The sequence below is a fragment of the Miniopterus natalensis genome, chromosome 12 (genome assembly GCF_054644295.1).
Source record: "Miniopterus natalensis isolate mMinNat1 chromosome 12, mMinNat1.hap1, whole genome shotgun sequence".
In the NCBI taxonomy this organism is placed as follows: Eukaryota; Metazoa; Chordata; class Mammalia; order Chiroptera; family Miniopteridae; genus Miniopterus; species Miniopterus natalensis.
This window is the reverse complement of record NC_142092.1, coordinates 44139668-44166393: the sequence shown is the minus strand read 5'-3', so window position 1 is coordinate 44166393 and position 26726 is coordinate 44139668. Positions and strand designations below refer to the sequence as shown.

General features: G+C 42.1%; 1 protein-coding gene across 1 annotated transcript in view; it reads left to right on the top strand.

The window, feature by feature from the left end:
- The window catches only part of SLC28A3 (solute carrier family 28 member 3), a 50120-nt gene that overhangs the window by 14678 nt on the left and 8716 nt on the right, over positions 1–26726 (top strand). Inside the window, exons 2-11 of the mRNA XM_087822546.1 lie at positions 7528–7623; positions 10539–10621; positions 13748–13839; positions 15596–15785; positions 16839–16983; positions 18215–18328; positions 18927–19004; positions 21014–21094; positions 23003–23083; positions 25577–25702. Of these exons, the coding sequence (XP_087678672.1) occupies positions 7528–7623; positions 10539–10621; positions 13748–13839; positions 15596–15785; positions 16839–16983; positions 18215–18328; positions 18927–19004; positions 21014–21094; positions 23003–23083; positions 25577–25702 (1086 nt within the window). The remainder of the gene's footprint in view (positions 1–7527; positions 7624–10538; positions 10622–13747; positions 13840–15595; positions 15786–16838; positions 16984–18214; positions 18329–18926; positions 19005–21013; positions 21095–23002; positions 23084–25576; positions 25703–26726) is intronic.

Sequence of the window (26726 nt, the reverse complement as noted above, 5' to 3'; positions counted from 1 at the left end):
TGTGTTCTTTATTTTTGTTTGGTTTCTACTGAAGACTTGTGTGTTTTTTCTGTTTGTTTGTTTTAATGGTTCCTTTTATAACCAGCTTAAGACTATGAATAATGCAGAATTGGTATGCTTTCCACATTCCATAATTTCTTTCTCTTCTGCCACTTGATTTTAACTGAATAGTTATGTCTGTAGTGTTTACCTTTCTGTCTTAAACACAGCTACTTATCATCTCTTTCAGCTCCCAGAAATTAACAGATGAGGAAATGGGCCTGTGTACACTACCTCCTACCTTTTCCTTTCCTTCTCTTTCAAGTAGTGTTCTGACCATACTTCTATGCTGTCATGGGTAGACTGCTTAAAATTTGTTCTGGAATCAGAATCCCTGGAGATGTTTTCAATTTTACTTCATTAAATAGATTCAAAACATATTATCACTCCTTTTGCCATAATTTCTCCATCTATCATTTGTTTGGCTGAAGTTCTCCCTCTAATAGTTTTTGCAAGAAAGCTCTTGGAAATCATATTCTATAAGTATTTGCAGATTTAAAATTTTTTTATAATTCTTCTTTATTTTTCAGTTACAGTTGCCATTTGCAACAACATAGATGGACTCATAGGGACTTATGCTAAGTGAAATAAGTCAGACGGAGAAAGACAAATACCATATGATCTCACTTATATGTGAAATCTAAAAAACAAAATAAATGAATGAACAAAGCAGAAACAAACTCATAATTTTTTTTTAATCTGATGGTTGTAAACCTTACGTTTTTCTCCTTTAGGGACAGAACGCTGCCACTTTCCCCTTTTTTCTACATTCCTCTACTTCGAGGTTTTGTCTGCCCCCAGCTCTCAAAGATCACAGGGGAGAATGTTGCACCCAATTCAAAGCTCCCTTCAGAGCTTTGGGAGGTGACTGAGAATTGTGCCAAGGAAGTGTGACGGTGAGCCCCAGGCTTACCAGGTGGTTTCCTCCACAGCACTGCTGCTTCTTACCCACACAGGCCAGCAAGAACAACAGAAGCATCTCAGGGAGGAAGAGTCTAGCCAGTGCCCATTAATTCACATTAAGGATTGCACAAACCCAAGAGCTGAGCCAGAAGGTTACAAGACCCAAGAAGGCCAGGAGCAATAGGTAAAGATCACAGTCTTCTAGAATACTGCCTTTGAAAATGTAATCCTACAGGGCAAAACCAATGCATTTTGAGGGACAACATTATAAAGAAATGGCCTTAAAATATTTGACATTTGTAGATTTGGGGAGTGAAAAATAAATAAATATAAAGAGGAGGGGAGGAATGATCTCAAACAATTTGGAGAGATCAGATTCACAAAACAGATGTTGACTTTTACAAGCCAAATATTAATAATAGAAAACAAAGTGACTGTAAATGCCACAGAGTAAGCACACAAGTAGCAAACTAAACCATAAAATGATGTAACATAATAGTCAATGAACTGTTACTATGTTTGGCCCTTGAACAGCCACACAGCCCCATAGGCAAGTAAATTAATGCTATATTCCCACATACCAGGGTGCAGGGCCTCAAAAAATTAAGGCTGGATATGAACCCAGGTATGACCATGAAACCCAAGCTTTTTATCACAATGCAACACCAATTAATATAGATAGTTTATCAATATTCCAAATAGCAGTCATCCTAAGGTTTATTATGTTGAGTCACACCCTACAATCTCTTTATATTGCATTTTAGAATTTTAAGTTACTTTTTGAGGCAGTTGCTCTAGTCTACTCTAATTCCAGGTTCAGAGAAATGGACACAGAAAGGTTAGATCACTCGAAGAAGCTCAGAAAAACAGCAGAATTTGGAGATGTATTTCTGACATCTTTATTTAGACACCTGAGGCTTAGAATATTACAACATAAGGTAACTTTCTCAAAGAAGTAGAGAAAGCTGTCCTGTAACCATTTGGTCTCTACTTAGTTGTAGAGACACTGTTTCAGCTGCTACAATAATCAGCTCAGTAGCCCCCAGGAATATCTTTTCCATTCATTCAAAAACAATATCGAGCATTTCTATGCCTGGGCACATGGTATTCAGTAGAGAACGGGGGACAAAATATAGTATCTGGCCTCTTAGCTTAACGGATAAATGGATAAAATACATAGACTTACATAGTCCCAAGTTCAGCTGACATCTGAACATTTTGTCACAAGTATTGGGATTTTGACATCCATGGCAATATTTAAGGCATCACTCCTCAGAGTGTACCACATTGACTGCTCCTAGGAAGATTGCTTTAAAGGTATACAGAGATGTGTAAATTAGATAAATATCGGTAGATGATGATAGACGATAAATAGATGATAGATAGATGATAGATAGATAGATAGATAGATAGATAGATAGATAGATAGATGATAGATAGATAGATAGATAGATAGATAGATAGATAGATAGATAGATGATAGATTGATAGATTGATAGATGATAGATAGATAGATAGATAGATAGATAGATAGATAGATGATAGATAGATGATAGATAGATAGATAGATAGATAGATAGATAGATAGATAGATAGATAGATAGATAGATAGATAGATAGATAGATGATAGATGATAGATAGATAGATAATACACACATACATAATAAAATAAGCAACTTTAACCATCAATCTCAATCTGCTCTGGTGATCTAAGGCCTTTTAGCCAAGGTGCATTATCAAACACCTCATAGAACTCACTGTGAAGTAACAAATGCTAAGTTGAAGATCTTCATAGCAACTCCTCAGGGTCCATGTCCACATTACATTTGCCCACAGGACTGTTCCCATCTTCCATAAACCTACGTGATCTATGTTCCACTGAAGGTCAGGATGAAAGTCTCCTTGGGGTATAGGTTGCCATTCTTGCCCCCGTCCTCAAGTCCCACTGTATCCCCTCAGCAAGGCCATTTGTACATTCGGAGCAACACCAGGCCACAGCACTTTCTATAGAGAAGGAAGAGGGGAGGCTCTCCTGTCACAGTAATGCTGAATCTCCAGTAGAGAAATCCTGGCACAAAAACTGAGAAATGAAAGTCATGTTGTGAAATCAGGGCCACAGTGGTGGGGAGAAACTGTGAGTGGAGTAGACATAGTTGGGAGAAATAAAGAATGTTAAACTAATCACAGAGGCATGACATGTTCACAAATGCAGGAGTGTCCACTCCGGCCGATTAAGGATAGAATTGACTTAAAATCAGTCTACAGGGTGGGGCTTGAAAAATTCTGTCTTGAGAAGTGACTTCCAGAGCCTAAATGTAGTTCAAAAGCAGCCACAAGCATTTCTGGAAACTTTCAGAGCCTCTGTCATTTTTACTCTTGTCTTTTACATCTAGCATTCAAATCAAGCTTTCCTAATCAAAGTGGTAGGTGTACCACTTACTATGTCTACATATTTCCAAAGTCAAAGGGCCTCGGCCCAAGGGACAAACTCTATGGGCACAATGTGGCCTGAGGTTGGACAGTCTGAGCCCAAGTCCCATCTCAGCTATTTCTGGTTGTGCAACTCGAGTCAAGTGATTTACTTATTTTTGCTTTAGTTCCCTGGTCTGCAAAAAGAGAGATCACAGTATCCACCTCACAGGCCTCTTAGGATCGAATACAAAACTTTTAAAGGATTCAACCTAGTGTATCAGACCTGCTGCAAATAAAGGCAAAACCCAAAAGCGACAAGGAAAAAGTTTGTTTCCTGCAGATAGAAGTCAAGAAGTGGGCAGTACAGAGCTGGAGAGGAGTGCTGCTCAAGGCTTTTGGGGACCCAAGTCCCCCCCACCCCAACTCACTGCTCTGATATCACTAGAATGGGACCCTGGCGTCCTTGGTCCAGGTGGAACCATCCACACACCAGGCAGCAGGACAGAAGAAAAGATCAAAGGGACAAAATGTACCTGCCACTTCTACTCACATTTCATTGGCCAGAATCTAGTGAAATGGGAATCTAGGAAATGTAGCCTTTATTCTCGGTGGCCATGTGTTCAGCTAAAATTCCATAGAAGAGGACATCACAAGTATTCTAAAAGTTATAATATAGCTTAGAAACTGAACGGAAAGAAGAAGTCAATAAAAAGGTCTCTGTCTACCTGCGCTCCCTGTAACACCCACTGTGGATCTGTAGTTGCTTGAGCAGCATGGAAAGTGCAACATCAAAGAGAAACGCCCCACGCACAATGTACTCCTGGCTCTTGGATCTGCCCTTCAGATGGGGCTCTATCCAGGATCATTACCCGCAGGCCTCCAAAACCTAACATCAATTTGAGAAATTAAAAGTGTAGTGCTGTAAACTGTTTCAAAATACTCATCCACAACACCCACAATGTTGTAACACGTTCAGTGAAATGACAGGTCTGCACTTAGAACACAGTCATGATTGTAGGCCCGTGGAGTACTAAGATATCTAGTACTCTGAATTGCTAAATAGAGGGGGAAGAAACAGTGGGCTGAGAAGTAATTATGAGCCTCCTATTACAGCCCCAAGACTCCAGTTTGAAAAGAAGCAGAGAAGCATGTGTCTTAACGGTCATTTTTTCAGGTACCAATCAACACCCACACAACATTCTCATTATTTCTGTTGGAAATCCTCAAATAGGAGTTAGCGTTCTTCCTGAAAATGCTAAAAAGCTAAAGTGTGTACTCTCCTGGGGGTAAAACCACCCCACTGCATGTTTGCAAAATACATTCAGAGGTGCTCTTGTCATCGTTCATGCCCACTCTGCGCCTCCACCCCATACACACACCCCCACACACCCCTTCCTCTTTTTTTCACTTTGAAAAGGCAGGCTCCGCCCTTGTGTTTCACAGGGAAGCTTCCAATTCTGGCAGCAGGTGGCAGGAATAGTCAACATTAAGAAGCTAAAGTTCCTCATGGAGCTGGGAAGTGTCAGGATTCTGGAAGGAACCATGAGGATACCACATCGAAACTGTGTTGTATAAATGGGTGGACTGAGGCTCTCAAAGATGTCACCTGGCCTGTGTCACACTTGTAATTAAGGACCTGAGGACCAGCCTCTTCTGTTACCTGTGTCCCGTCTTTCTGCCAACTCCTGATGGATTTTATTTTTAATGTTTTATTAAAGAAATTTTCAGCACCCATTAAAGAATAGTAAAATTAGTCCCTAAGTGTCCACCAGCCAGTTTCAGCAATTAGCAATACTTTGTCATCTTTCCATACTGCATATATTGTCCCCCAGCACCTGCTAGATTTGATAGGAAATACCCAGAGATACTACATTGCTATGCCAGTTAGTGCAAGATTAAAATCACTGTGGCTCATTAATTCAACAAATAATTGTTAGTGTCTGCTAAGCACAAGGAATTGTGCTAAAGTAAGATATAAACAACTGTAACAGAAAAGGGCATTTTGGCAACAAGACATGCATAAGTCATATATGTGCTGGAAGGTAGATTTTATTCATGTTTATGCACTCTTGGGTTTCAACAAATGGAAAATGCAACACAAGTTGAAACTGCAATTTTTTCTAGATCCTTGAGGCCAGCCAGAGATCCAAAGTTAAAATCAAAGTCGTGCACTTGTTCTTTTTGAAAGACAAGTTCACAGCCAACAGGCTACCAGGGGATATTTCCTAAAAAGACCTAAGGACCTACCTGGCACTATTTATCTAGCAGTTGCTTTACTTGGAATGAACTACCATATAAAAAGGCAAGTTGGGATGAGATAGGAAAAAGATTGGACCCCAAAAATGTAAAAGAGAAATGAGCCAAGTGTTTGTCACATCTGGAAACAGCACTAAGGGGTCAGGAGACCTACCAAGAACAAACCATACGCAGTTCCTTAAAGTAAAATCAAGAGAGCCTCACAAAAGAAGTTATTTTCTAATTCTCATTACTACCAGAAATTGCTTTAAACCAAACAAGACATGTTTTAATAAATATCTCATAAATCCAACATCTATGAATAAAATTATCTGGCCTATGGTTTACTATATTTTGTTTTATTTTATAAGTTAAAAGCCTGTGTAATGTGATGAAAAGGAGACTGGAAACCTGCACCCTTAGCCGCAGCTCTGCTTACTAGAAATTTATGCGGCCTAGACAAGGGCAACAGTCTTCCTTTCTCTCTTCCTCAAGCTAAACCACACCAGTCTTTTCTATCAGAGCAGAAGAAAACAAAAATCATCTCTTTCCCTATAAGCCAAGATTCACTGGTTCTTTCTTTAATCAGATGATTCATCTAAACACCTCATGTCAGCCAACCCACCCTTAGATTGCTGTTTGTCCCCATATACAAAAACTAACTCAAAATGGACCAAAGACCTAAATATAAGACCTGAAACAATAAATTACATAGCAGAAAACATAGGTATTAACCTTATGGACATCAGTCTTAGAGAAGATTTTATGAACTTGACCCCAAGGACAAAGGAAATAAAAGCAAAAATAAATAAATGGGACTGTATCAAACTAAAAAGCTTCTCCACAGCAAAAGAAATCAACAACAAAACAGAAAGGCAACCAACCAAATGGGAGGAGGTATTTGCAAACAGCTCTGGCAAGGGGTTAATATACAAAATATATAAAGAACTCATACAACTCAACACCAAACAATCCAATTAAGAAATGGGCAGAAGACCTGAACAGGCACTTCTCCCAAGAAGAGATTCAAATTACCAACAGATATATGGCATGAAAAGATGCTCAACTTCACTAGCTATTAGGGAAATGCAAATCAAAACTACAATGAGATACCACCTCACACCTGTTAGAATGGCTAGTATCAACAAGCCAGGTAATAACAAACGGAGAGGTTGGAGAAAAAGGAGCCCTCACTTGCTGCTGGTGGGAGTGTAAACTGGTACAGCCACTATGAAAACAGTGTGGAGGTTTCTCAAAAAATTAAGAATAGAGTTACACATGACCCAGCAGCCCCTCTTCTGGGTATCTACCCCAAAAATTTGAAAACATTTATACGCAAAGACATGTGCACCCCTATGTTCACTGCAGTAATATTCATGTTGGTCAAGACATGGAAACAACCAAAGTGTCCTTCGATAGAGGACTGGATGAAGAACGTGGTACATACACACAATGGAACACAACTCAGCCTAAGAGAAGATGAAATAGTGCCATTTGTGACAACATGAATGGACCTGGAGAATATCACGCCAAGTGAAATAAGACAGAAAAAGTTAAGAACCATATGAATTCATTATATGTGAGATATACAACCGAAAGCAACAAATGAACAAACAAGAAAAATGAACAAACAAAAACTCATACGCACAGAAAACAGCATGGTGGTTACCAGAAGAAAGAGGGGTGGGTATGGTAAAGGGTAAAGGGAGTCAAATATATGGCGAAGGAGGATGATTTGACTCTGGGTGGTGGGCACACAAGGCAATATGAAGATCATGTATCATAGAATTGTACACTTGAAGCCTATATAACCTTATTAATCATTTTCACCCCAATAAGTTTAACAAAAAGAAAAAAAAGTCTTCTAGGCACCACTCATTGAAAGAACATATTATGGCTCTGAAATTTTATCTTTGCAAACTGTACTTTGTTTTTAGAATGAAGAAGACATTTATGAAAACCAGAACACATCCGGAAACAACTCCCCAAGGAGCAGAGTTGTGCAAAACAGAGAACATGTAAATGGCAAACAGGTACGGCCCGAGATGGGTGAGTGAGCCATGGTAACCCCTGAGAGCTATGGGGACAGAAAGCATGGTACTCAGCTGGCACCCAGAGGAATGAGTCAAATGGTAATTAGACCGTGTAAGGCTGAGTCATGAAGAAAACATACGTGTCCAAATTAAAGTTCTGTTTACACCTGTCCTCAGAGTTCTCTGATGGGGAGGGTACCCAGGCTTTCTCTAACATGCAGCTACTATAGATTCCAAGCTCCATCCTGTGCAGAAAGCCCTGGCTTAAACAAAAGCATTTCAATTTTACAGTAAATGAGGTGGATGAGAAAGGTTCTAACATATGGTTCTAAAACGGTGTCCATCATGCCCTAGGGTTCCTCAGTGACACCTAAGTTGCAGAGCAGGCTGAAGCTCTCCATCACAATGCCGCTTCTATTTCTTTTATGTATTGAGTTCTGGGTAGGCTCTTATTTGAATAAAGCCTTGTGCTATTACAAAGTGAGCAAATTCTCCATACTAGCTATCCTTTTTTTAAATTTCTTTTTAGTAATTCTGGGTTGCCTACTAGAGAGCCATTTATTGGGGGGAAAGTTGTTCTCATGATAAAAAGAATAACTTGTTTGAAGGAGAAAATAATTTGGAAAATTATTGCAGCAAAATTTGAAAGACAAAAAAAAGTGACCTGTAATTTCAGAAAAAAATCAATGTCCAACATCTTATAATAAGCACTTTTAGTTCAAATATACATCCACATGCATACCTAATTGGAATAGTGCTATACATATTATCACTGTCTATTTCATTTAATATATTGTAAAAAGTGTCCATTTCACTAAATATTATTCAACAACAAAAAAGAGAAAACAATACTTCTGTCCACATAAAACCTGCACATGGATGTTTATAGCAGCTTTATTCATAATCACCAAAACCTGGAAGCAACCAAGGTAGGGGAATGGCCCAATGAACTGTGGCCAATCCAGACAATGAAATATTCTTCATCGCTAAAACTAAATGACTTGTCAAGCCTTGAAAAGACATGGGGGAACATTAAGTGCATATTTTGAAGTGAAAGGGGCCAATCTGAAATGGGTACAGAGTATATGATTCCAACTCGAAGACATTCTGGAAAAGGGAAACCATGGAGACAGAAAAAAGATCAGTGGTTGCCAAGAGGGGACGGGGGGTGAATAGAAACAGATTTTTAAGGCAGTGAAACTACTCGGTATGATACTATAATGGTTGCCAGATCCATAGGATGTAAATAAAATACTACTAAGCAAAAACCTTCACTGCCGAAAGATTTTCTGAAAGAAAGGGTTTATCGAGTCCCGCACCAGCCGGAAAGAGGACCTGGTCTTGGGGCCTGCAGACCAAACCACCGACAGCAGAGCTATAGGGACAAGACAGAGTGAGCACCATCCTGAGGCCGAGGGGGCTCTGTTATACAGTGAATACAAAGATGTAAGTTGTTTTAAAAGAATTTACATTGGCTGTAGACAAGGGGGGGCAGGAGAAGGTGAAACGAAGAAAGTTCTGGGATAGGTGCAGAGTCCGTAAGGAAGAAGCACCTGCTGCTTTTGGACTGATTGCGGGCAAGTCCAGAGCGGTCATGGTGAGCAAGGCGCAGTGGTGCCTGGTGGTCAGCTAGCCTCGCATGAGAGCGGCGAGCGCAGCCCGGGAGCCGGTGCCCGCCATACCTCAGGATGTGAACTGTCTTTTGTTGATCTCTGCCCTTGGCTCTGCTCACTGATTAACTTCTGGTCTCTTCCTCCCACCCTCCAGCCTGCTGTGATTCAATTTAGGGCATCTCAGAACTTTCCGCTTGTCGACAAACACCACGAGTGAACCCTAATGTAAACTATGACTTTGTAGGTTCATTGATTATAACAAATGCACCACTCTGATGAGGGAAGTGAATAGTGGGGGAGGCTGTGGAGGGAAGGGGGCAGGGAGTATACGGGGAATCTCTGTACCTTCCCCTCTATTTTGCTGTGAACCTAAAACTGCTCTAAAATGTCTTTTTAAAGACTGTTTCACACACACAAAATCAAAAACAAAAAATTAGACGCTTCACTATTGTAAACAGAAATATGAAGACTGAGGAGTAGCTATTGCTTACAGTAGCTGGGCCTGTCTTAGACATTACTGCAGAACAGAGAGAGACCAGAAATCCTCTGCTCCGTCCTGAGAACAGGGCAGGTTGTGGATATTAAAGAGCTCATGCGGTACCTAGAAAGATTATCCATGAAAGCTGGTCCAGGGATATTCAGGGTGGGGCAAAAGTAGGTTTACGGTTGTATGTGAAACACAGAGGTTATTCTTATATTCTTATTTATTATTGTATTATTTTTCCATACAAACAACTGTAAACCTACTTCGTCCCACCCTGTACTCCACTCATTAATTAGAGCAAGGGCTAGCTGAGAGAAGGAGCCCAGTTCCCAAGGGGCGTTTTACCAGCCCTTGAAGATGCTGAGCTAGTGTTAACATCTGCAGACCACGCCTTGGGCTGCCAGGGACAGAAACCCAGCCTTGGTCTCAGCCCTCTGGAAACCAGGGCTGGCTGGGTATAAAGGGACAGTTATGCAGTCTCTAGCATGAACTTCATTTAGCACTTTCCTGAAAACAGAGCTGGTGTTGAATGATTACAGTAGACACAGGAGCAAAAAAAAGCAGAGATATGAGTGAGTCTGTTCCCTAAAGAAAATGAGAAAATACCAACAGCTCCTTTGGAAGAAAAGGGAGAGATAAGTGTGATCTTGGATCACACTTTTTTGTGTGATAAGAAAGAAAATATCCAATAGGAGCTATCTTTTTAAATAATAATTTGAAAGGACATTTTGAGAGTTGTTTGCTGAGCAAAGCAGATCAGGGTCCACCATGCCCAGGGTTCTCATCGTTGCATCTCTGCTCCAATGTTTGATTTCCAGGGTGAAGAGCAGGTTACCAATAAGCAAGATTCTCTAAGGAACAAAGACGACGAAGACGACGATCGAGAGATGCGTCAGAAAGGGTACAGGCTTAAACCAAAGCAGTAACCACACCTCCCTCCGAAACAAGTGGTTTTGCCCCCTTGTGGCTTTTATTTTGTTCTGTTTTTATATGTTTTTATTGATTTTAGAGAGGGAAGAAGGGAGAGGGAGAGAGAAACATCTATTGACTGCCTCCCGCGCGCCCCCTGCTGGGGATCGAGCCCAACCCCAAGCACGTGCCCCCACCGGGAATCAAACTGGCGGCCTCCTGGTGCATGGTTGGGACCGCGCCCAACCAACTGAGCCGAGCCAGCAGGGCTGCTCCTTTGTCCATCCTCACCTAATTTTTTAACATTTATTTTTGTTTATTAGAGATGGTCGCCACCACCAATCCTTTTTCCTACCATTTTCAGAAAAACTAGTGGAGCTCTATGACAATCAACATGGTAAATTCAAACTGCTGATGTCCTGGGAACCCAATATCCAGGGCAGCCTTTTAATTACAGGTGTAAATTACCAACTAACTGCTCCAGTCCACACAAAAGTAGTTAATTCATCTTCTCAGTGTCAATCAATAAGCAATTGGTTTCTCAAAACCCAATCTACTTGCTATTACCTTGAGGTATCCTGAAGGTATTCCAAGTCTTTATTACTCCTTAAACTAGGAGAGGCAAACTGTATTATCTTTATTTTATTTTTTTTTGATGAGGAAAATGAAGCTCCAAGAAGTAACTTACTCAAGGGTAGTCAACTAGAGAGGAACAAAGCTAACTGACAATTTCAGCCTCTGATCCCTAGTCCAAGATTGTCCGGTACTCTATCACAACACTAAAATATTTGTCAATTTTCTAAATTCCTATTTAAATTTAATTTGAATTCCTAAGTCTCTCAGGAACTTTTGCTCTTATGTGTCAGAAGATACCTCTGGAGTTGGTCAGAATTAGGACTGAACAATCATGTCACATATATACACCATCAGGAAATATTTACCACCTCAGAATCCTGAGCTTAGTTCCATCCTTCATTGTGCTTCATGAATCTCTGACCCTGGGGGCTGAGTCTCCTGGGTGGTTAGATGACTCAGGTTTCACTAATGTTAATGGGACGGAAACAGTGGTGGGGAGGTTGGAAGTGGCTCAGCCTAGATAACCAGATGGCAGAAGCATCTATTTCTAGTTACTTTATTTTATGCAGGGTCAGGTTGCTTTAATGGACTACACACATTCCCTGCAATTAAAAAATCTGATAAATCCAACCTAAAGTAAATGGATGTTCCCTATTAAATGTTGCCCTCCACCACTGCTACTTTTTAACACTATGTCCACAACTGAGGATAATATGCTATCCTCAATTAGACCATTAAAACATAGTCTTTACTACCTTCTATTACCTCAACATCTTCTAGAACAGTGTTTCTAATTCTCAGTGCACACATTCACAGACATACATACTGACACAAGTCTCATTAAATAATAAATGTCATCACTATGAGTGATCCACTCTGGCATGTCCTATTTCTTTTAGTGATGGTTATCATTCACAATCCACTAATGGGTCCCAACCCACAGCTATAAAATACTGCTCCAGAAAAGCAATATACATCCCCTTTTCATTTATCTAGTAATGCAACAAATGCCTGTCAAGCACCCTTAATGTCCAAGGTGCTGGCGCTATAGGGCTCACAGAGATTTGTCCCTCAGGAAGTCAGTCAGATCAAGGCTACATAACAAAACACAATTTAAAAAGTAGGGTAAAGTACAGAAGAATGCCTCTCTCTGAGGATGTGTATGAAAGCTTTGTAGAAGCGAAGAACTTGAGCTGTGTCCTAAAACTGGAAGGAGGCTGAGGCTTGGACATGTGGGCATGACTGCTGGAAGGAAGGGAACCGGAGACGCTAACCAAGGGGAGGGAGGTCCCAGTGGGGAGCTGAGTCCTTTGAGGTTCTGGGGATTGGGAATCTACAGGGACAAGAAGTGGCTGACCTGGCCAGTGTGGCTCAGTGGTTAGTGTCACACACATACACACACGCATGCACCAAAGGGTTGTGGGTTTGATTTCTGGTCACGGGCACATACCTGGGTTGCAGGTTTGATCCCTGGCCCCTGTCGAGCACATGTGGGAGGCAACCCATTGATGCCTCTCTCTCGCATCAGTATTTCTCTCTCTCTGTCTCTCTCCTCGTCTCTCCCTCCCTTCCACTCTCTCTAAAAATCAGTGGAAAAAATGTCCTCAGGTGAGAATTAACAACAAGAAAAGGAAGTGGTTGGTTGTTTTAGAAGTGCTATCCAGTGACCTGGAAGTGTTTGTGGTTAAATGTGCAAGAAATTCCTTCCACCCAGCCTCAGGGGAGGAGAGGGCTTCGTTAGACGCGGCAGTGAGGAAAGAGGCACCTGCAGGGAAGCCAGGTTTCAGAGCCTCCCTGAAGTGGAGGGACCAGGAGCATCCCAGGGGAAGTAGAGGACAGTTGTTGTGGGTCCAGCCCTGTGGCCTCTCCAGTCTCTTTCTGAAGAAGTGACCACATACACACGTTGCTCTCACACCACCCACCACCTCACAACAAAGCCCTGAACAGAAACAAAGACACACTAACAATTCTGGAACTTTCTGAGAAAGCTGTATTACAACCTACTGGTTAAAGCTCTCAAATCCACAGAATCCTGCTTTACATTTCAAGCACCCAGTGGAGTCTGTCAGCTTCCCACTGAAAGGTGTGGTGAGCGAGGACAGGGACCCACCACCCACTCAAACTTTGTGGAACTAGATGGATGAGAGTTCAGTGGATTTTTTAAAATCAGCATTTAATAACAGTGTCCTTAAAGCTAATGGAGGCCCTCAGGGTCCAGTGAGAAACAATCTTGTCCTATGTATTATTTTCAGCTTTTGGTTAGTTATCAATCGCCTCCGCTCTATTTCCAGGAACATGTTTTGTGTATCTCTGTGATCTCTCAGCACTTAGCACATCCATTCAGCAAAGTGGATCCAAGCCATGGCTGAGTTTAGTCTACAATAAAATGAGTTTCCCATTTCCATTTTGTAGGACATATGCTTCCTGAATTTGTTCGTTTCCTTGCTTTATTTACAAAGCCTCATCTAGCTGTAGCATACCAGTTTATGTCATGTTTTTGGCATTGACTTCTGCCTGTCATTGTGTTTTTGTGTTGTTACAGGTGTCTGGCAAGGAAGTATGGTACAGTTTGTGATTTTTGTAGAAAACACAAAACCACCATTTGGCATATCACCTGGGGCATCTTATTAGCAGGTAAATAAAAAAAGGAGATGGGGGTACCTCTCTTTGAGGGTCCCTCAAATATTATACTAAGCTTTCTGTGGAAAGTAAACCCTTCCTTTCCCCTGGACCTCATGAATCATCCAGAGAGACAGAGAAGTAAGTCAAGAGGCCCTGAATTGCAGGTCTTATCTTGGGGTACCTATCCAGACCATCTCCCTGTCTGGCTAATTTAGTTAATTTAGGTCACCCATTCTGTGATCTTTGTTACTATGATGTGGATTTGAAAGTTGGTTAATGCAAATCTAGGTAACTGGAAAACATGTTAGTAATCTCAGCACAGGACTCTAATTGCAGGAGGAAATGTAAGCAATGGAGACTTTATGTGGCTACAATGCTGGGAGTTGCTTAGGGTCATGTAGCCCACTCCTCCTGTCTGAAGGCAGAGCTGTAACTATTTACAATTGATCCTTCTTTTAAAAAAAATTTGTTAAGGGTTTTGTTTTTGTGTTTGTTTGTTTGTTTTCTACCTTTTACAGTTGACCCTTGAACAATGCAGGAGTTAGGGGCACCAACACTCCCCACGCCCCACCACATGAAGTCAAAAATCCACATCTAACTTTTGACTCCCCCAAAACTTTACTAACAGCCTACTGTTGACCCGAGGCCTTACCAATAACATAAATAGACGATTAACACATATTTGTTTGTTGGACGTATTAAATACTGTAGTCTCACAATAAAATAAGCTAGAGGGGAAAAATGCTATTAAGATTTTCAAGAAGGGAACCTACATTTACAGTATTTATTTTTTTTAATCCGTGGATAAATGGACCCAGGAAGTTCAAACCTGTGTTGTTCAAGGGTCAATTAAACACGGAAGAGTGAGCTTTTTGTTTTTACTTCCTCCAAAGCAAAGGGATCCACCCATTTTAAAGAATACCCCTGTCTATGAAACGTGAACCCTACCACCCAAGCCCACAGATACTAATCCAAGGCTGCTGCACCCTCATGGGCAGTGGTTTTGCTGGTGTTCACACCACCGGAACAGGGAATAGCAAGATTGTAAATTTCCTCTGAACTGGGCTAGGTAGTGTTTTGCAAGCCATACATCAGAACCACAGATCTCTGCCTTCATAGTACAAAAGCACATGCATGACTGTGTTCCCAGGCAGCTTTATTTATAGAATACAAATACTGATATACAAATACAACTGTACTTGCTACCTACAAAAACAAGTGGCAAGCCAAATTTACCTTGCAAACAAAACCGTGTTTGCTGACCATTAATGGGAAAACTTGTTGTTCTTATTCTAGAATCTCCTTTTCAAAAGCAGCCACCTTGCTCACTACCCCACCACTTTCCATTAGAGTTTCTGTTGCCCTTAGAGATTTTGCTACTCAAGCTTAGGCCAAATCTGAGCTGCAAACCAGATGAATTGGTATCTTTTTGCCAGTGGTTGTTTCAACACCTGGGCTTTCACCTGCTGGGTCTGACTGGATACCAGAAAAAGGTGATTAGTACTAAGTGAGAGGCTCAGTGGTCAAGCATCAAGATTCAAGAACTCAGAAGATTCTATAAGAAAAAAAGCCCTAGCATCTTGTTCTTGTGGCGTTCATGGTGAATTATAATCAGAGGAGCCAATAGCCATACCAAGAATATGAAGAGCACTCCTTTATTCTGTGGTTTGCTCACTGAACTTGCCCTTGGCTGAGCCAGATCAGTGCTGAAGGCCGGTCTCCAGCCAGTGTTGGTGATGTTCGCTGTCTGCCTTTGCTTCCTGGACAGGTTACCTGGCCATGGTGATTGCAGCCTGTGTGCTGAATTTTCACAGAGCCCTTCCTCTTTTCGTGATCACCGTGGTTGCCATCTTCTTTGTGATCTGGGATCACTTTATGGCCAAATATGAACATCGAATTGATGAGTTCCTATCTCCTGGCAGAAGACTTCTAGACAGCCATTGGTTCTGGCTGAAGTGGTAAATGCAGTTGGTTCTCTTATTACAGTTGAGAGGGGTGTTTTTTCCAACACTGTTTCAAAGATTTGTTCTGAAATTGCTTCCGCATTTATGGAATACTGCAGCTAGAAACAACCTAGGGGATAATCTGTTAAAATGCCTTGATTTTACAAAGAGGAAATCAAGGCTTAGATAAGGCAATGACTCATTTGAGATGTGTTCAATTGTCCCTATAAACTACCTTAATTTCAAGTGCTACTAAATGAAAAAATGTTATCCAAAACATGGGACGATTCTATTTGGGGAGGTGGCTTCCTGCTCTGGCTTCCCTGAGAGGAAAATTCTATAAATAACTAAAGCTAACTTTTTCCTATAGGACCTGTGTCCTGCAGGTGACCACTCAGGGCTTTTCCCTCAGTCTCTATCTGTGGGGCCTCCTCTCCCTCCAGGTGGCCCTACTGGTTAGGATCCAGCGTGGGTCTGCCCCAGCATGGCCCACATGGGATCTAGTAGGAAACTTCACACATCCTTGACCTAATAAACCAGGATTGTGCAATACCAACACAGCACCCTTTCTGGCTCTGCCATCCAAACCATGACTCAGACTTGTAATACCTGCCAAATTCCCCATGGAGTCAGAACCCAGTCTAAAGTCCAACTTAGCTCTCTAGACGCAGCTAAGTTCCCTCAACTGTGGAGAGCACATTTCAAGTTCTCTCTTAAAAGGCAACACCTCAGCCATCTCCCAAAACAGAGGTGAGGACTCCCAGTAGGTCTCTCAAAGAAATCACCAGACTTCTCTCTCCAAACATCCTTTCTACTCTCTGACCCCTTTATATATCCTTGAACCAGCAAAGAGCCCAAGCTTTGTGGAGACACGTTGCTTAATGTTTTGGCTATTCCCCTTTTTAACCACAAACAAAGAGGATCTGTTGCAATTTCTAGAAGCACAACTTCCTGGTGCCAGGATGTGTTACTCTTGTTAATATCTTTTTGTTTGGTAGTTTAAGCCTGATGGAGATTTTCAAGTTAGCACAGCAAGTGACGCCAATGCCCCCTTTCCTGGTCTCTTAGGGTGATTTGGAGCTCACTGATCCTGGGGATTATCTTCTGGCTGATCTTTGATACCGCCAAACTGGGCCAGCAGCAACTGGTGTCCTTCGGTGGGCTCATCATGTACATTATCCTGCTATTTCTATTTTCCAAATACCCAACCAAAGTAAGTATGAAATTGATCTTTTTTGGGTACCCCTTTTTTTCTCATGTGTAAATTGCTCAAATTAACGAGTGTGAGAGAATTGAACTATTATTGAATATTTGTATCACCTTGCTATGATATTTTAGATAACTAAGGCACCCATCTTCCTGAACTTCCATCGTACACGCTCTCATTTTCACTCTCAGTGATTTTTCAGTTACACAACCAGTGAGATGTTTTCTCCTGTCAAGTCCAATTGCTACTCACATACCCCACCTCCCCGCTGAAACACACATACAAAGAAAACTCATCCATTTTGATCCAGATCTCCTCAGACCAGCAAATAATCTAATATTCTGCCATTGAATTCCACACTTTATCAAATTTCCATTTGCAATTTAGGCTATTTTACTCCAAAACTTTGTCCTTAAACAGTTTTGTTCACATGGAATTCAATTCTCGTCCTTGTTCTGTCAGCCTATAACCCATTAAATAGGCAAGAATTCTGAAACATTGAAGCTTTTGCATGACTCATATCGGCAAACTCTGGAAGACTTTACTGGCTGGAAGGTTGACTCAAGGAATAAAAAGAGGCAGCTAATATGGTCCCACTTCTTTGCCCTGTTCTGGTGACTGTCTCCACTGTGTACTATGCCTCCAATCCCACAGTTCTTTGCAGGCCACTCATCGCTGCACCAAAAATGAAAGCAGGTGATTGTCCATTACCGCTGCACTCCCCCGGTCTGCATTAGAGTTAACTGGTGCCTTTCACAGTGAAATGAGAGCCCCTCAACAGGGTGGAATTTCACTTAATTCACTTACAAATTGTCAGAACAACAAACCTTGGGCACACAGAGAAGTCATGTTCTGCCTTTCCATTTGCCAGGCAGGGGAAATAATGGCACGTATCTAATCTGAACAGCGCAGCTAGGAAGGCCAGGTCATTCCCCCTTTAATGGCCCCTCTAAGACAACTCTTGTGTCTAAGATATTTTATCATGACATAATGGTTGCATTCTCTCCCGGGACTGAAGTCTTCACACTTGTGATTAGGAAGAGGAACTGCAACCCCGATATGTTTGGGTCTGATTCTATCAAGGGATTCTCTGCTCATGGCTGCTTTGGCCTCCCACAGAAGGTGGGTCACAGGCTACATGAAAGAAGCTTCCAAGGAAATAGTGATCATTTGGGCATTGATGCTGAGTTCAGCATTCATTTTCTAATAAGATATATCTCTTCATCTTTCTATACAGGTTTACTGGAGGCCTGTCTTTTGGGGAATTGGGTTACAGTTTCTTCTTGGGCTCTTAATACTAAGGACTAAGCCTGGATTTATAGCCTTTGATTGGCTGGGCAAACAAGTTCAGGTAAGTTGGGTTCAAATAAGCACCTTGCTATTATAATGCTTTTAACATGTCAGAAACAGGTGTATTTGTCTGCATTAGCTGACCCAAATTTTAATTCTGTAACATGAGTTAAACAAATTATTTTGTTTATGTAGAGTATGTTAATCTGCCAGCTTATTAATACCATGGTTGTCCCTTACTCATATCATCCGCTACATCACACCCTATCCTGATTGCCCCCTTTATTCTGCTCAAAGGGTGTCACGCTTTTAAATGGTTCCACAAACAAAAAAGAAACAGGCTTTCTTTGCATCTAGCAATAACTGGTGCCACTTATGTGCCATCTATAATTTGCTGGAACAATTTTCCACACCTGGCTCATTCTTGACCATTCTGGACTCAGATCAAATGTCAGAAATTACAGGAAATTTGTATATAGAGTTCAAAAATACACTTCCATGCCATCCACTGGAGGAGTTGGGGCTGAGCTATTAACTTTCCAAGTAAATCCAACAAGCTTGCTGGGTCCCCACCCTCTGCAGAGCCTGGTAGGTCCTGTGAATTGTAACCACCACTTCAGTGACTGTAATGATCTTCTCTTTTCCTGTCTTCAACTCAGACATTCTTGGAATACACTAATGCTGGGGCTTCCTTTGTCTTTGGTGAGAAATACACAGACCACTTCTTTGCATTTAAGGTAAAGCCAAACTCCCTTTTCTGTGTGTAGTCTCTTTCTTTTTGGTAACATCTTAGTCTTTGTAGCTGTTCAGATAGAACCTAACTGAACAGAAACCAGGTGTATGTCATAGACGCATAGCATATTACTGCCCTTTTTCATTTACAATGATATCTGAAGTCAGTGGACTGCAAACATTTACTTTGTTACTATAGCATTAAGGGAAACATCTAGAGAAAGACAGCAATATTAAAAGACTCCTTTGTGGGTGTGCTTGTAGATTGCCTGAGATACTTAGGAAAATCATATGGGGTAATAGTATCTGAGATTTTAGGGGAAAGAGCATTAAGTACCTACCTGGCAGTGAATAGGCCACTAATGGCTTCTATGTCCAGGGTCAGTGACAGCTCTGTGCTCGGGAAACTCCTCAGTCACAAGCAAACCAGGATAGCGGCCACCCACATCAACCTCCGTTCTTCCAGAACCATCCCCATGCTAAATCTTTGCCATCTTTCCTTGAGCACAGCCTTTGCTTGCGCAAGCCTGGAGGCTGGGTCTTCTCCCCACCAAAAGAGGGACGGTATTCTACAGGAGAAAAGCAAGCTGGCCCCGTGGCCAGGCCTAATGGGTTCCCTCCCAAGGCTCTCACAAGCCTCAGGAAGCCCATCTTCCTCTGGGAAATCCTTATAGATCCTTGATGAGTCAGAAAGATACACACGGCTTTTTCTTCAGCTTTATTTTTTGTGGTGTGTTATTGTCCCTACACTTCTAAATTGTTTGCTCACTTAGGGACTCCAAATTTACCTCCAAAAGTACCCCAACAACAGTGAGGCCCACTCTTAATGGTGAATCTTTGTTTAAACTGCTGATTTTTTAAACTGTTGATTTGATGCTTTGAGGCTGAGATAATGAAGCCATCTTGGAAAGGTCAAGTGTTTATAAATTGAGATCGAAATGTGCTCATATCATGAATTTAATTAAGAACTGGAAAAAAGAGTCACAAGGAAGAAGTAACTTGCTGTCCAGACAGTCTGAGTGTCTTCAGATCTTGCCCCCTGGGGGCAGCAACCTCTATCCTCTCTGCCAAAGTGAAATCTCTGTGGGAACATTCAAGAGATGAACCCCTCCAGCTCCCTGAAGCTCTCAGGAAGGCTCTGCCTGCCCATTAAAGCCAATAAAAGCAGATGAGTGAGCCCTCAATAATGGCACAGAATGTCTTTTAATATCTATTATTAATAGATTTTTCTAAATTAGATCTTGTACAAATTGTCTTCAGTCATTCTGTGCCTCTGGTGGCGGCTTATCCCTGGCCATTTATCTGGGGAGCAGAGGGCTTGGAGGGATGCGGTGGTTTGGGAGTGCAGAGGGTGGCAGACCACAGCTCTGTGTGATCTCTGCAGACCCACAGGCTGCACTGAAGGCACCCAAAGAGCATCAGGAAAATAGGAGCTAGAAAAAGGCAACATTTTGTTATCACAAAAGTTAACTAGTTTCCCAAGTTTAATCATTTTAGTGATTCAGAAATCTATAAGTAAAATAATTACCTTAAAAGCTAAATGAATGAGTGCTTACTCTACAGGAGGCACAGTGACTAAGCACTTACCACTATGAATAAGGGTCTTAGGTTGCTCACACATAGACTTCACCCAGGATGCTCTGCTAGTGAGTGGTGTCATCCATGTCTGTTTCATATCAGAACCTTCAGTTTGTTGATCTAGTTATTACAAATTCCCCTAAAACTTCATTTCTTCTCTGAGAAAGTAAAGTAAGAAGAACTCATCATAGCAGAGAAAAAAATGTCAAGTTTCCTATGAAATATACTCAAGCTTACCCAGAACAAGTTAGAATAAGAGACAGTCAATGGAGAAGCTGCCCAATAAAAGTGTTATTTAGTTCAAGAGGAGTTTCTACTATTGTTATGATATCTCCAAGGGGGGAAGGGAGGCAGAAAGGAGACTGATCTGATACCTACTAACGCTACTGGGGCCAGCATTCACCGGTGATCACTTTCATCCCCACTCCACCCCCAGATCCTGCCAATCGTGGTTTTCTTCAGCACTGTCATGTCCATGCTCTACTACCTCGGACTGATGCAGTGGATCATTAGAAAGGTACCGGGACTGGAAGGGATTGGGTGACAGGTGAAAAGCTGGATTCTTTCAGAGACAAAGTCTTGCATGCCTTTTATCCAGGTTCTTCCAAGTACTTTTCTCTTTGTACCAAGATCCACCACCATCCAACTTAATGGATTGAAACGCCCAAAATCCCAAGTTTCCATAGAGGAAATTTTATCTCAGGGACTTCTATTAGCAATTACTTCTTTAAGCCAAAGACTTGATTCAAGCAGGTCAGACACCTGCCGGGGAAGCAGCATTGTTTCTTCATTCTGGCTGTCCACTCAGTGTCTTAAACAGAGGAGGCCACAAAAGTGTGCGCCCCTGGTCTAGTAGTTGCTAGAGAATCAAAGCAAGAAGGAGGAAAGGGAAAGCAGCTTTTGCTCCTGGGGGAGTTTAATAAGTACACAGTTTTTGCATTAAAGTGTGAAAAGTTCATCATTCCTGCTGCCCCAGCAACTGTCAGTCCTACACTCTCGTATGTTAGATTTAAAAACTAGGAAATTGCCCAGGCCGGTTCAGCTCAGTGCTTGGAGTGTCAGCCCCCGGACCGTAAGGGTTCCCAGTTCGATTCCAGCCCAGGGCGTGTCCCTGGGTTGCAGGCTTGATCCCCAACCCTGGTCTGGGGTGTGAGTGGTAGGCAGCCAATCGATGTGTGTCTCTCACACTGATGTTTCTCAATGTTTCTCTGTCTCTCTCTCTTTCCCGTCCATTCTCTCTGTAAAAGCAATGAGAAAAATACCCTCCAGTGAAGATTAAAACTTAAAAAAAAACAACCTAGGAAATTTGTAACATATTTTGAATGTACATGAGAGCAAGGCAGTACATACAGGGCCTTGGCACAGTCACAGCCCTCTTTTGATCCCTGTAAATAAATAAAATGGATCTAGAGAGAGAGAGAGAAAACCAGAATACCAGGAGAATTCAGAATTTCAGCAAGAGTGACAGGGCCCATAATTATCTGATTATCTATTTAAACATTCAGAATTACTATTTAAACATTCAGAATTACTGTGCTCCTGTCTAAGCAGAAAAGAGAGAGAATACAATTAGAAGTCCTCATCCTGAGGTGGGCCCCATAGGCTCTGGTTGGAAGGACCAGTACAAAAGTGGGACCATAAACTATGTTCATTTGAGTTAAGTAGGAAAGGCCAAACCTCAACTACATGCCACTACTTAGTAGCTGGGTGATCTTTACAAAACAACTAAATTGTCTGTGCCTCAGTTTCCTCTACTATAAAATGGGCATCGCCCTGGTCAGTGTGATTCAGTGGTTAGAGCATCAGCTGATGTACCAAAGGGTCTCAGGTTTGATTCCTGGTCAAGGGCATGTACCTGGGTTGCAGGTTCATTCCCTGGCCCCAGTCTGGGCATGTGTAGGAGACAACCAATTGATGTATCTCTGTCACCTTGATGTTGCTCTCTCTCCCTCCGCCCCCTCCCTCTCCCTCCCTTCCAGTCTCTCTAAAAAAATCATGGAAAAAATATACGCAGGTGAGGATTAACCAAAAAAATAAGAAATAAAATTAATTAATTAATTAATTAAATGGGCATAATTTTAGGACCTCCTTCAAAGGGTTATTATGAGGATTAAATGCATTATTTGGACAAAGGATTTAAGGCAGTCCTTGGAATGCCGTAAAGCCTGCATGACTATTTACAATATTTCAACATTCATTAGTATAATGTTCAAAGTATATACAAAGACTCAGGCTTACAGCTCAAACAGGAGGATTTGATCTGCCTGCTGTGTGGACTAGATATGATACTCTCACATGTAGCACCATCACTGCCTGCCAGCAACTGCTGAAGGTCGCAGCATTTCCCTCCAGTTTAAATATTTTTATCCCTGCTTTGAAGTCTTGTGTGTATACAAATAGTTCTTCATTGACTTTTCCCATTTAGGTTGGATGGATAATGCTAGTTACTATGGGATCATCTCCTATTGAATCTGTAGTTGCTGCTGGCAATATATTTGTCGGACAGGTAAGTTGTAATATTAAAAAATAAAACAAAACACCTGCTTACATTTAAGGATACGCTTCTCAGAAAATGGAATTTAAAAATTACTGTTATTTCTTTTAGTGTAAGGGGAAGGGTGTCAAAATAGAAAACGTTCAGTATCAACAATGTCCAGGATTGCAGAGAAAGAGAAAAAAAAGTGTGAGAGAGAAAGAGAGAGAGAGAGAGAGGGGGAGAGATTGAGGTCCCTTCCAAGAGTCTCGGTGCACTAATGTGGTACTTGGGTTCCTGAAAGTTTACGGACAGGAAGAAAGACTGAGTCATTTCATCAAAGCATTGGGCTTCTCATGTATAGATTCTCAGTAAAGCTTTTCTGAAATTATTGAACTGTTGAGGTCTCTGGCTCACCTTTCAGAGGCTTAGCAGCTCACTCCCTCCCAGGGAGTTCACCCTTTATCGCGAAGCTGCGAGCGGGCGCAGGCAGCCGCCCATCCTGCAGCATGGTGCCCATGGTAACCGACAAGACCAAGACAGGCTTTCAGCCAACAGCTGCAGCCGTGTGAGCACCTGAGCTCCTTCTCGCTTTTCCCAACTGGCCCACAGTCTGTCTTTGCTGAACCTAAAGAAAAATGCCAGTGGACAGAAACATTTTCACCTCCCTGACCCTTCACATGGATCGATGTCCATTTAAGGAAAAGAAGGGGGGAAACGATGCCAAGGGGTACCTCTCAAAACAGCAGCATCCCTGAGGGGTGGATAAGTAAGAAACGGTAACGGCCATCCTCGGTATTCAGGATGTGTAGCTCCAGGCAGAGCAGCCCGGCACCGCAGAAGCCCAGCACCAAAGCTTGCTCTCAGGGCTGCTCGAGGAAACAGGATTTGAAGCAAAAAGTCAGCCAGGAAAACACATGGCCCCAAATCCTAGGCTTACAGCTGCTCCAGACAGACTGGGCCTTCGTATCGGGTAAGCCCAACCTGCTAGCCTGCAGCAGAGTCTTTAGAGCAGGGCCCATATTCCTTCCCTAGGAATTGAAATTATTATCATTATAGCCATAAAATCTCTCAGGACTAATTACGGCACCATCTTGAGTTGATTACTGCTACCTGCGGGGTAAGAGGACTCATGTACTGAGTTTCAATTTAGCCCATAAATTGAAGCTCAACACATTCAATCTTATAGAACAATTAGAAATAATGAGGGGGAAATTGTAAAATTGCACACGTGCTTCTGTGGTGCTCAATTTGGTACTTAACATGCTAAAAGTACAGCTATTATTTATGGAGAGCCCCATGCTGGAGGCTCCAGCTCTCCTTAATTTGACTCAAGCCTTTGCAACTATACCCTCTCCAATTCCTTTCCTCCCAAGGGGAAGAGGAGCGGTCTCTGATTCTCAGTGAGGAAAGGGCCTGTGGGCCCCTGTCCCTGTTATTGCTCATATTTTTTCATACTTGTGTCTCTATTTCCCTGTGGTGTCAGCAAAGTGGTATAGGGTCTGTGGAATGAAGCTGGAAGATGGGAAGTCACAGAGGCTTGGGAATCACAATTCGCAAGGCCAGGCCAGTGGGTGGAGTTACTTGGCCAAGGATGTTCCCACCTTAGGAAAGTGTACACGACCATCAGAATCCAGTCCTAGGCTGGGTGGGGGGCTAATGTGAATTGGCCTTGTGAACTTTGCAAACACATGACTCTATACCATAAGCACACTGACCTAGAGTTCAAATGACCCAGACACCTGTCATTGAGTTTGAGGAGGCCCTCAAACTCAAGCATACATCAGAACCACCTGGAAGGCTTGTTAAAACAGGCTGTTGGCCTCACCCCCAGAGTTCCTGATTCAGTAAGCCTGAGGATTTGCTTGTCTATGAAGTTCCCAGGTGATGCTGATAGAGCTGGTCTGAGGTCCACTCAAGGCCTAGGACAGGGGGTGGGTGTGGGGTAGAAGGGGTCAATGAGGAGAAAAAAGGAGGGGACATCTTGTAATACTTGCAACAATAAAGATGAATGAATGAATGAATGAATGAATGAATGAATGAATGAATAAATAAATAAATAAATAGGGTTCCACGTAAATAAAAGAAATATTCTAAGGTTTTTCTTTTATCTTTATTGTTGAAAGTATTACATATTTCCCCCTTTTCCCCCACTGATCCCCTTCACCCTGCACCTACCCCACCCCCAGGCCTTCCCCACACCAATGTCCGTATTCATGGGTTATGCTTATAAGCATATAAGTTCTTTGATTGATCTCTCCCCACCCACTTCTCCACCCCTGCCTTCCCTCTAAGATCCCTCAGTCTGTTCCATGCTTCTATGTCTCTGGATCTATTTTATTCATCAGTTTATTCTGTTTATTATATTCCACATATGAGTGAGATCATGTAGTACTTTTCTTTCTCTGACTGGCTTATTTCACTTAGCATAATATACTGCATTTAGAGAATGGAAATTTCAGTAGATTGTCATAGACCACCAAAATTTAAAAGCGAATGTTTAATCTGGTGGCTCTTCATTTCCAGTCGGAGTCCCCGCTGCTGGTCCGACCGTACTTACCATACATCACCAAGTCCGAACTCCACGCAATTATGACCGCTGGGTTCGCTACCATTGCTGGAAGTGTCTTAGGTGCATACATTTCTTTTGGGGTAAGAATGTTTTGGGATTAATTTCTAGAAAATATAACCTCTTCTTTCCCATTGCTGCTAGATAAGGAGGACAAAAGAGTATCCTTTTTGCTGTATTGTTGGTCACAGTTCCTGTGGCATTTGAATGGAGTGATCTTTTCTGGGCTTCATTTTCATATCCCTGCCACCTGAATGTGAATTATATCCAACCATAACAGAATGAAACAATATTATGAGGCTACTTGGACTGAAAATTTAAATTTTGATAAAAATAAATAAAACTATTACTGACATTAGTAGAGGCAATCCCAGACCAGGAGTCAGCAAAGTAGGGCCAATGGGCCAAATCTAGATCACTCCCTTCTTTTGTAATTGAAATTTGATTGGAAATTGGCTACTCCCATTTGTTTCTCTATGGCAGCTTTCATGCTACAGAGTTGAATAATTGTAGCCTCAAAGCCAAAAATATTTATTCCCTCGCCCTCTATAGAAAATGCTGTCTGACCCCTGGCCTAGGGTAGTGGTTCTCAAGCCTTACTGCACATGAGAATCACCCTGGAGTTATTAGAAGCCCTCGTGCCCAAGCCCAGAGTAATTAAACCAGAATCTCATGGGATGAGACCCAAACATCAATATATTTTTTAAACTCCTCAAATTCCAATGTACAGCCCAGTTTGAGAGCTGGCGGCCCATGGTATGGGACTGGAGAACGTTATGATAACTGGTGCAAGTGCCCCAAGCATAGAGCTTACAAGCTGCACACAGATGCAACCCCAGTGGAGAAATGGAATAACACAGCAGCTGTGTGGCCCAGCGACTAGGAATTCTTCAGGATAGGCATGTTTCAGTCCAGGACTTCATCTGGGCCTCGGGAAGCTAATCAGTAAAAAGGGAGAAGACGAAAAGGGGCAAGGAGGCCTCAGGAATAGCAGTGTGACCAGATCCCCAGATGGGAGTAGGGAGAGAGGTGACGATTCTAGAACCCTGAAACTACGGGAGATGAGAATCCAGACACAATAATGTGTGGGGAGGAGAGAGGGAAGAG